The 11,762-nt window shown below is 36.7% G+C and overlaps 1 protein-coding gene across 2 annotated transcripts; it reads left to right on the top strand.

Moving 5' to 3' along the window:
- Positions 1 to 537: 537 nt before the first annotated feature.
- On the top strand, positions 538 to 7,234 carry LOC104217319 (eukaryotic translation initiation factor 2 subunit beta-like). 2 transcript variants are annotated; one of them, XM_009767533.2, is made up of 10 exons: positions 538 to 697; positions 1,256 to 1,317; positions 2,987 to 3,095; positions 3,294 to 3,346; positions 3,815 to 3,869; positions 3,949 to 4,037; positions 4,601 to 4,746; positions 5,796 to 5,938; positions 6,095 to 6,180; positions 7,049 to 7,234. In XM_009767533.2, exons 2-10 carry the CDS (start codon positions 1,270 to 1,272, stop codon positions 7,124 to 7,126), a joined length of 807 nt encoding a protein of 268 aa, XP_009765835.2. In that variant the 5' UTR covers positions 538 to 697; positions 1,256 to 1,269; the 3' UTR covers positions 7,127 to 7,234. The 2 variants fall into 2 exon arrangements, with proteins under 2 accessions (XP_009765835.2, XP_009765836.2); XM_009767534.2 differs by lacking the exon at positions 7,049 to 7,234 and adding an exon at positions 6,354 to 6,748 and having other exon boundaries at positions 558 to 697.
- Positions 7,235 to 11,762: the final 4,528 nt, after the last annotated feature.

Below are 11,762 nucleotides of genomic sequence, written 5' to 3'. Positions count from 1 at the left end.
ATGTCCAATTTCAGAGATAAAATTTAAACACAAGATTGAAATTGCAAAAATATGATACTTTTTTGGGATGGTCTTTAACTTCTAATCTCATCTTGGCCACGAGGAGAACTTCAGCGCTAAAAATTAAAAAGTATTACTAATGGGATAATCGAAGAACAACACTTATTAAGCTTGAAATTTTCTTTATGATGAGATAAATATTCAAAACCATCAACTCTGAGGGCTATTTGTGTGCTTCACCCCAAAAGAGTTCCTTTTGTGTCAACCTCCCCCCTCCTCCCCCCCTTTTATTTGGGAAACAGCCTCAGGGGCCGAAAGTTATGGCAAGTGCATAGATAGCCATTTATAGGGATGCTATTTAAAAATTAACCAGTATTTATTTTGTCATGAAATTTTAAACTAAAAATCTTAAATAACTCGAGATATTTATTCTGAAAAATTAAACTGAAAAACTAAAATTCAAGATGCATTGATTAATTCTAAATAGCAGCCCTTTAAAGTGGCTACATGGTGTCATTTCTACCGGAAAGTTCCACCAAGTTTCAAAACAGCCTTGCGGCCCAAGCAAGTAGCCCAACTAATTAGGGTAACAGAAACGCAACTCTTGCCCCTATCCAAATCCAAAAGAGAGAGCGAGCGAAAGAAAAAACTTGCATTTTCATCGGCTGTGAAGATAAACGAATCACTCGATTGAAAGGTTAGCTTCTGATCTATTTTTCTTATTGTTTTTTCTAGTTCTCTTACTTTTAATTAATGCTTGTATGCGGTAAAGCACATTAAATTCATGTTCCGTTTGCATATTTTGTGTCGATTAATTTGAAACAAGCTAAATTTTTGGAGCGATTGTTACAAATATTGTATTTACAGTTGTTTTTGAGGATTACGATTGTTTTAATTAGTGTTTATGTACTTTTGAGTATCTAGAAAAGCTAGTTATAAGGATTTAGGGTTTAGTTGCCTGCTATTACTCCCAATTAGATATATGTTCACTAATTTGTTGATTCATATTTATGCTTCGCTTACTTTGAATTAGTCCCTGTGTATGGATATTCTCATAAATTCATGTTTCTCTGTTTGTGTGAATTAATTTGGAAAAGGTAAATTTCTGGAGCAATTGTTAGAAGAATTATTTTCACCATTTTTCGATGATTGCGATAGTTTGAGTGAGTTTTTAATGTAATTCTGAGCATCTAGAAAAGCTAGTCTTTCCCAATTAGATATATGTTAACTGATTTGTTGATTTGTATTGGTTTAGATCTTAGTGCAGTCATGGCTGAAGAAGAGAATCAGAACGAATTAAAGGAGGAGGTGACTGACGTAAGTCCAGCTTTTTCTCTTTCTCTGTTCCTCATTACAGTAGTTACTGTTTGGAATTTTCTTTGTTTGCTATCTAATTGCATCATCTCTTGGTAATGCCTCTTTGTTTGTGCCTGGTCCGACTCTGAGAATAATAATTCAGGTGTTTAGGTCCCCACTAAGCAGAATTTGTTAGCTATGGAGAGGCTGTTTGAATACTCTTTAGAAAGAGTTTTAGCAAAAAAAGAAAAGGCACATTAAGTAAGAAGACTTAATCAAGGTTTTTGTTTAATTTTTATGTGAAGAATGTTTAGACTATTTTAAATTCCAAGAACTTTCTATAATAGACATTGATTAGTAATCTTAACAAGATGATAAGTACCTTTTACAAATGATTAAAGAATTTTGATAGTGTTAAACTTTACAGTGTCGGAGTTAAAATTTGTTTATCAAGATAATGTGCTTAGTTTCTTCATAAGTCCATTGTTCACATCTTTGTATGAATTCTTCTTATCAAACCTTGGATGTTTTAGCTGTTTTGTCGAACATGTAAGAGATGTGACCTAGATATCTTAAATTTATTTGTTGGTAGTAACCTACGTGTGTAAGGTGAAGTTAGAATAACATCAATTAAGAATTTTGTAAAAACAGGATTTTATGTTCTGAAACAAATTGCAATAACTTTGAAGGGAATATAAAATAAAAGTAGAAGAAGAGGAATGCATCCTGTGATGGGCTTCTTTCCTCTCTTTGCTAGTGGAACATAACAAGTAGCACTGTCCCAGAAACCTTTTCTATTCATATTTCATTTTAGAGGCGGTAGAAGGGCTGAAGAGCGATGTTGTAATGGGAGGTGCAACGGAGCTCATCCAGGAATAATCCTTCTCATTTATCTGCCAAAAGGAATGTTTTTCATTAGGTTTTGATGCTTTGTTCAAAGTGCATGTCAAACACCAAATGTGATGGCAGATACTTAAAGGAAATTGCCGTGGCCAAATTTTATTAAACAATTAAAGATGCTTATAAGCTGTCCGTAGTATAAATAGGCAATACAATATTAGCAGTTAACCGGCATCAGAACAATTACAATTGTCTAGCCTTTTTCTTCCTTTTTGAACAATCATATATCTTTCATCAATAATTATCACTAAATACACAATATAATGTTAGTAACTCACCTTCATGCAGGAGAACGAGTAATGCTATAGAATCACTGGCAGCCTAAGTTGTGTTGGTTGATCTAATTGCAAATATATCTAAACGACTAAAATACACGAGGTTGTGCTTCTAACGAGATCTTCTTGTAGCCTACTAGCAAGAACTTGTACTCTAAAAGACTTATTGCTTACTGATGTTGCTTCTTTTTCCTAGAGTCGAGGGTCTATTGAAAACAATCTTTCTACCTTCTCAAGGTAGGGGTAAGGCTGCATGCACACTACCCTCCCCAGACTCCACTTGTGGGATTGTTGTTGTTGTATAGGCACAGGGGAGGGAGCTCAGTAGGTTTTTGTCAGAGTTGTCTTCAGACTGGAGATAAATATGGTGTTGGTCATTTTCTATGCCCAACAAAAGCACTTAATTCATTTTACATCCATCTTCAGTTTGATATGTTGAGATCATATTGAACCCATGTATATCTGATTGCTACCTTGGTTTCATTATCTTTTCCTCTTTTTCCATTCTTTTACAGATAGCTCCTTTTGATCCTACAAAAAAGAAGAAAAAGAAGAAGGTTGTAATTCAAGATCCTGCAGATGACTCTGTTGATAGCTTGGCTGAGAAAACTGAGAATTTAACTGGTAGGTGAATTGTAAAACCCGGTTTCACCTAATTTTCCCCCATAATCTCGGGAGAGGTGATAGAGTATAATCCTCAAATCAACCCCCAAAACACGCACACAGACACATACATGTGCACACATACTTTCTGAAGATAAAGACTACCGAAGAAAATGTGAACCTTGAATGTGATTTATTTCTCATTGTTTTGCTATGCAGTTTCTGAGGGCCTTGATGCTACGTTTTCTGGTAAAAAGAAGAAGAAGAAGCCGGTTAGTTTTGCTCAGTCCCATATGCAAAATATTGATTGATTTATCAGTGAATACCTTACACCCTCATCTCATTTTCCGGCACTAACCCCTTCTTGAAGAAACACCAAGGACCAAATGATGCAACCAAAAGATGTTATGTTTATTAGGATATGGGTTAGAGGAAGAAGATGGGAGTGGAGGGATGACCGAGGGAAGCTTGAAGAGTTGGGGATGTTGAAACGAAAGACAATTGTTTGATTTCTTTGTTATTTGTACCTCAAGAGAAAGCTATTTCATACTCTTCGAGCACCAAAACATGGCCAGTTTTATTATTAGATTTGACTAAGGGGTTAAAGTGCCACAGAAATAGTTAAAGGCTTAATTTTTTGACTTGAAAATGTTTCAGTGAAATTCACTAAATGATAGGAGACAACATGAGTATTTTTCTTGAGAGCCTATGTACCCCTGAACTATTTTAAAATTGTGCAGGCACACACTGATCTCCTGAGTGATGAGAAGGAAAGCGTCGGCGAAGATGTGGAAGGTGAGATCTTGTATTTTCAGCTTGATTGCTGAGTTTAGCTGTGGTAATATTTGAGATATAACCCGCTCTCTTCTTCTAGATCACCTTGGAGATGATGAAGCTGCTGGAGAAATTGTCCTACAACAATATCCTTGGGAGGGAACTGATCGAGATTATGAATATGAGGAGGTATTTTATCATTTTCTTGTATTCTTCTGCATATATCTGTTAAGAGACTTTCAGAGTGCACTGATTGCCCCCGATAATAGGTAGGTACTTCATGCATGAACTTGAACTGGGTAATAATGCATACCTGCCAACCTCACAACACTACTCTTAGGTGTATAATTGAAAACCTTGTGTAACCAAGGCAACATAAGTTTTTAAATTGTTGGTAAACATTGGGAATACTTGGATTTATCTTATGCCCATGTAAACTTTCTCATGGTGAACTAAATGAAGTTAAGGCATGTTTCCTTATCAATAAAAATAAAAAAGGCTAAGACATGTTAAGTTCAGGGGCAGTTTAAATCTTTATAGGTTCTAATGTGAGAATCTATGGTAGGACTAGGAGTAGATTGACAAAGAGGGAGGTTGACTGTACTCGTTGTACTTCTTCCTGAAGAGGTTGCCTGCTTGATTTGCATTAAAGCACTAGTGTATAGATCTGATTGTCGTATCCTGGTGCACACAACTGGTTTGCGTTTAGGATTTTTGTTAATGGCAATTGATTTTCACTTTTGATTCTGCAGCTTCTGGGTAGAGTATTCAACATTCTCCGCGAGAATAATCCTGAACTTGCTGGAGATAGGCGTAGGACAGTTATGAGGCCTCCTCAAGTTCTTCGTGAAGGCACAAAGAAAACTGTGTTTGTGAATTTCATGGATCTTTGCAAGACGTAAGTTTTTCGTTCACATGGTTCTCTTTCCTTCCTTGTAACACTTGCATCATTTTGTGTTGCCACACTTTCCTTTTTTCTAAATGTTTTATGTTCAGCATCATAGATGTGTATATTTCATTTGTTTTTTACGACATGCACCGTATGCTAATTTGCTTTAGTAAGTTAGAACTTGTACACATTTTAGCACCATGCAAAGTTCCTCACAGCTAGGAATTGCTTGTACTTTATTATTGATGAGTAGTGAGTAGTGACCATCATATTCACCATATAAATCGTATTTATTACATTGCTACCTTTTAATGACCAGGAATTGCCATTACCTTTTTTTATCTAGTTAAGAATATGTAATTTGCATATAGACCTTCATTTTGATTTGCCACATGGCTTTGATGCTGCTTCACCATTTCTGATACCCTGCTGCTGTGTTCTTGAGATAGGTAATAAATCAACTAGGCGGACTAGTTTTCAAACCAGTATTTTAAATTCTCGTACTCTTTAGAAAGTGGAACGTGAACACTTGGGATGCCACTTTGAGATGCTACTAAAAAATGCTCAAAATTTGTTTGACTTTCGAGATTTCAACTTATAATTGCACTCTAAAATTATCACTTTCTGTAAAAGCCACTCTATGCATCATTATACCGAAGTCGGCTCAAGCATCACACTCTTGGCATGATGAGATTCTTGGTGTGCTGAAGTAGCCTTTAGCTGTACCTGTAGTAACCGGCTCTATCTACAATTTGTTTGACACAATTGTATTTGGTGTGAACATTAAGGATTGAGTTTGAAGAATATAGTATTATTCGAGGTGATCGAGTTTAGGTGTTGAGTTTGGTTTTAGAAACTTGGTCAGTGTTTAAATTCTGATTCTTTATTGAAGTTGGAGTCTGAAACTTTTCAACGGTGCATGACGTCTCATGATTGGTAGTAGTGTGTTAACCACTTTGGATATAACCAATGGAAGTAATCATTGGGTTTTCAGTTATTTTTGGATAGAATTATCGTTCCCTCATTGCACTGCTTGAATAACTGTTTCCTATTTATAGGATGCATAGGCAGCCAGAGCATGTTATGACTTTCTTGCTGGCTGAAATGGGGACTAGTGGATCACTTGATGGGCAGCAAAGATTGGTCATCAAGGGAAGATTTGCTCCAAAGAATTTTGAAGGAATCCTCCGGCGATACGTCAGTAAGTTCCTGTTGTCAATCTGTGATCTATATGCAGCTATTCAGAAACAGCTTTCTTCCTTGCATTTTTCTTATTAATGGTGCTATATTATGCCCTTCTGCATCCTATGAACTATAATATTACAGCCTTCGCTCAGCGACTTACTTTTGTTTTCAGATGAGTATGTCATTTGCAATGGATGTAAAAGTCCAGATACTATCCTTTCTAAGGAGAACCGTCTATTCTTCCTCAGATGTGAGAAGGTATTTTCTTTAAGAAGGCGTTATGTTTACTATCTGCATTCAATCTTACATTTCTGAATATAAAAGTATATCTTTGTAATTTTTGCTTCAATTTTTCTTCCATCAGATAATTTGAAAATAGACTATGTGGCAGATGATTGTTTTGGTATTTTAATTTTTTTATTCCCTTCCAGACCATGGGATACAGGATGTGTACAGTGTAGAAACTGTTCCTCTTTGGGCTTTCACAGATGCAAGTGCCTGCTGCTTCTTGGCTACTTGTTAGGCATCCTGTGATGGAACGTGACCGTATCATGTTGTCAGATCATACGCCTAAGTAATATGAGAGATCTCAGGCCTACCACTTATCTGAATTTTATATTGGGTTTGCTTTTATTGATTGAATTGTTTATGCTTTTGATTTTGTGAGTTCTGATCTACCCTCAACAACAACCCAGTGTAACCACAAGTGGGCTGATCTACCCTCAAGAATATTATTATTTTTACTGTATAATATTGGCTTGAGATGAGCTTATATGGAGTAACATGGTCAGTGAGGATTCATATAGCCAACCCCAAACTTGTTTGGGACTGAGGCGTTGTTTTTAATGCCCTCAAGAATGCCATAGTATTTCTGTTTCTCTTTGTAACCCGAAAGAGAGAGGAAGAATTGTACAACTGCTTTTTACCTCAAAAAGGAGAAGGAAATGATTGCTTTTGTATTTCCAAATGATCACCTTTCAAGAGTTGTTCGAAATGTTCTCCTCCCCCTTGCTTTATCTTTATAAATTTGAAAAGGGTTATAGGGAAAGATTGAACTTTGGGGAACAAAGTAGCATTAAATTGTTTATTTCTGTTCTAAAATCGGTTTTGCTTTAATTTCTTGCAGTGCGGTTCTGGAAGATCAGTTGCTCCTATCAAGGCTGGTTTCGTTGCTCGTGTTGGCAGGCGGAAAGCTGGGACTTAAGCCGGCCTTGTTAAGTTTTGTATGGTATGCTTTGTGTTTAACTGAGAGATGATATTGACATGTGGTGCAACTTTGCTTATGAAGAGAGCTAATCTAGATTCAATCTTACACGTTTCGATATACTAACATATACAATGACTTGATTTGATGGCATAGCTTCCATTATATAAAATCTATATATGACTTAAAGCTATATAAAAAATAATCTAAGTCACATTTTTCTCATATCAAAGTATGAAAGATCAAAAGTAAACATGTTAATTATCGATCACTTCGATTGATTTTCGGTTACTACCCTCTCCTCCTTGAAAGTTGATCATCACTTAAGTACTCTCGTCAAACATATGAGTTTTTAAAAGTTAGAGTCTTTGCTTACTGTAAGGGAAAAAAAAAGATGTACTCAGAGTTTTACCCTCCCAAAAAAAGAGGGTGAAATTCAAAAATAGGTAGATTTACAAGTGGTAATTTAAAAATAGTCACCGTTTCAAAAGTAATCGAAATTTAGTCACTTTTTGTGTAAAGATAAATTCGAACGAAAATATTGTTCAAAATCCGAAAAATATTGTAGCATAATATACTGAAGTTCGAATTTTTACACGTGAACTTCCAGTATATTATGCTGTAACTCCACTATAATATATTTTATTGGTACAAGAAGAAATGACCCAAAGAGTGAAAAACTTAGAACAACGGTTGAAAAACATGCAAGGGTTGGCAGGTCAAAAGAGTGTTGCCTTCAAAGATCTATGCATGTTCCCAATGTCCACTTGTCGTCTGGTTTCAAGACTCCCAAATTTGAAAAGTATGATGGACATGGAGACCCTATAGCCCACCTGAAAAGGTATTGCAATCAATTGAGAGGCGCCGGAAGAAACGAAGACTTGCTGATGGCTTATTTTGGGGAAAACCTTACGGGAGTAGCATCCGAATGGTTTTTGGATCAAGACACGTCTTGCTGGTATGTCTGGGATGACATGACACATGCCTTTGTCAAACAGTTCCAATACAACATCGACATTGCCCCAGACAACATTTCCCTTTCAAACCTGAAGAATAAATCAAGTGAAAGTTTTAGGGAATATGCCATTAAATGGAGAGAGCAAGCAGCTCGAGTCAAGCCACCCATGGATGACCACGAGCTAATCACTGTCTTCCTTTAAGCGCAAGAGTCAGATTACTTTCAAAACATGATGTCCGCAGTTGGCAAATCCTTCTCGGAAGCAATCAAAATGGGAGAAATGGTAGAGAATGGTCTTAAGACAGACAAAATTATAAGTCAAGCAGTTTTTAAAGCCGCAACTCAGGCTGTCCGGGTTGAATCTGATAATTTTAGCGACAAATATGAGAAGGTTGAAGAAATCATGATGACATCAGGGTCAAGAAGAGGTCCCAAGAGAACATCTCGAAGGTATGAGCAGCCTCCTCAAGTTTTCCATGACTCCCCTGAGCAGTACTATCCCCCTCAGAACCCACAACACTCTGTTATTCCACCTCAGTATGTTGCCCAGCCACCAAAGCACCCCATAAGGCGAGCACGAGCATCACAAAATCTCTAACAGCCTCCACAAAATTTTCAATTGCCCTATAACCCACATCCCTGCCAGGGGTATAGAAGGGAACAAACGTTGAAAGATAATTTTACACCAATAGGAGAGTCCTATGCAAGCTTATTTGAGAAGTTAAAGAATCATGACATGATTGCACCCATTCCTCCAAATCGTGTGGACCCACGTGCAAGGAGCTTTGACCCATCTAAAAGGTGTGAATACCATTCCAATGCCCAGGGGCACAATGTTGAAAGTTTTCGGGATTTGAAAAGAGAAATAGAAAGGATGATCCAGGAAAACCTGATTGTGATCCAAGGCAGTGACATCCAGAATATCGCGCAGAATTCTTTACCTGCACATCATGATGCACACTTTGTGGGGATGATGCCCGCTGATATGGAGTATGAGAATCCTCTCGGGAACTTGCTAACTGAAGTTAATGATGTTGAAATTGGAGAAGGCTCTGCTGATTCTGATGAGCAAATTTGTGGCTAAATGCCAAGCATAGCAATTGAAAAGTCATTCCTTCTTCACTAGGAAGGAATCTTGGTAGCTTGTTTTGATGTTTTTTCTATTATCTGAGTTATTTCAGGGTTGTGATCCAGATTTTATTTGTTTTATTGAGTCAAATCCTTCTATCCCTCCATTCTGTTTGTGTGAGTCTTGTCTTTCTGTTCTGTTGCTATTTTCATTAGCTGGGTTATTTAGGGTTGTAACTCGGATTTTAGGTTGTTTGTCTTGTTGTTTACTCAATGAAATACAGTTTGTCCTTTTGTGTCATTCCATGCTTAGTTCTTTTCCCGCTAGTTTTAATGACATGACATGCACGCGGAAATTTTGGCCAGATCTTAGGAACTGATTTAATCTGAAATTCGATAACTAAAAAAAAATATACTTTTGAGGATGAATAAAGAGTTGGAATACTTTGGAACTAAGGTCGAGTAAAATTCACCTTCAAATCATTGTGAAGATCGGGCTTGAGGATGTTTAATCAATTGATGTTTGTTGGAAAGTTTGTCACTAAGGGATGACAAAAATGTCTTGTGACCACAACACACCAAGAAGACATACATGTTCGTCAATGTTGTGATCGCGAAAAGATACCATGTTTGACGTTTTTGAGGTTGGGAGGCCCTTTTTCTGCTACCCAAATACTTTATATCCTTTGCTACCCCTTTCGAGCCTGTGTTATTTTTCTTTAACTACCCTCTTTTGGAATCAAGTTTAGAGTAAAAAAAAAAGAAAAAAAATTCATGTCCCAAGAGTACAAACTGGGGCAATTCTTAGAAAGTTCAGAGAGAAAAAAAAGGAATTGTCAAAGGTCCATGCCCTCAAAAATAGAAGTTGGGGCAAACAAAAAAAATAGAAAAAAGAAAAGAAAAAGAGAAACAGAAAGAAAGATGAAAAAAAATAGTTAAGTCAGATGTTTGAACTATGTTCGACCTGATTCCTTAAAAATAAGGATACGTAAGCAGCCTCACGGTTCGGTCCAACCAAATAAGAATTTAGAAGAAAATAAAAAAAATAAAAAAAATAGAAAAATCCAAAATCCCCAGCATCTGAAACTGGGGCAGAGATTTTATTTCACTTTTGAAAGAGTCGATTCCAAGAGTTGTAAGTCCACAACCCCCTTTACTTTGAGTTTATTTTGAGCTTTCATGGCGTCCTTTCTTTCCAACCCTATCCAAAATCCTTCCAAATAAAGACCTCCCAATATGCTTTCAAGAATGCCAAGAGAAGCATGCAATGAGAAACGGTTGTCACACGACATATAACATTGTCAAGTTGCTCGCACAAGAAAGTAAAAGAAAAAGAAAAATAAGGAAAATGAGAGAGTCTTACTAGTGAAAACCTTCACGGGCACTGTAAGACGACGGTAAGCAGAGATGAATAAATGATAGAGACTTGTTGGTGAAAATCCCTCGGGGCACCACTAGGCGAAAGTGAGTCATGACGCTGATGCAAAGAATTGGCACAAACAAGCCCAACTTCAACGGTCGTAAGAATGGTAAAATGGAAGATTGAATTAGTTTGATAGATCGACCGTTAAGTCCAAAATGCATGTCATGATCATTAAGGCTAGTTATTGAAAAAAAGAAAAGAAAACTCTTCCTTCTGTCCTTCCGACAGGGGGCATTTCTTGTTAATATTGTTTCTTTATAGCATTGTGTTCTTCCCTCTGAGTCAGTCCTTGTCAAAACAAGCAAGAAAAGATTTCAAAATCTGCTACCAGCTTTTCAGTTGCACAAAGTAAATTTGGCCAGTAAACTCGGTTGTTACTGTCAACGTGCCTTGAGGATTCATGCAAAGGCTCCCCCAAAAGACTCTTGTCAGCCTATTTGGCGTAAGCAAAGATAATTTGTGATTCTCTCTGACAGACAAATTGCTCAAAAGCGGGAAGTCATTCAAGATATCAGAAAAGGTCATCTAAGAAAAGATCTCCAATTGGGATAAGGCTGTTTGAGCTGCAAATACAAATGGTACTGGTGTGAAACAATCAGAGTTGGTGTAGAACAAAAGTCTTTTGAGACTGACTCAAGCTGATTGAGCAGAAGCCAAGCTGCCCAATACTCAAGGCCACAAATCGACCACCATTTTCAAAACTGACAAATTTTTCTTTGTATGAAACAGGAACAAAGCGGTGCAAGGAAAGTGATTCAAAATGAAAAAAACAACAAAAAAAAGAAGAGAAGAAAAAGAAAAGACGAGAAGAGCCGGCAAAGGAAAGTTTCTCAAATCTTTGCCTTTATTTTGTACATAAATCTTGCCATTGATCTTCACATTTTTCCTCCTAGGATAAAAAGTCCTAGTCTGATGGATTTTTCTCCCAATATAAATCTTAGTCTGATAAATTTTTCTCCTAAGATAGAAAATCTAGTCTGATGAACTTTCTCCTAGGATCACAATCTTAGTCTGATGAATTTTTCTCCTAAGATAGAAGACCTAGTCTGATGAACTTTCTCCTAGGATAAATGTCTTAGTCTGATGAATTTTTCTCCTAAGATAGAAAACCTAGTCTGATGAATCTTCTCCTAGGATCAAGATCATAGTCTGATGAATATTTCTCCTAAGATAGAAAACCTAGTCTG

The sequence above is a fragment of the Nicotiana sylvestris genome, chromosome 6, assembly GCF_000393655.2.
Source record: "Nicotiana sylvestris chromosome 6, ASM39365v2, whole genome shotgun sequence".
In the NCBI taxonomy this organism is placed as follows: Eukaryota; Viridiplantae; Streptophyta; class Magnoliopsida; order Solanales; family Solanaceae; genus Nicotiana; species Nicotiana sylvestris.
This window is presented reverse-complemented; position numbering and strand designations above follow the sequence as displayed.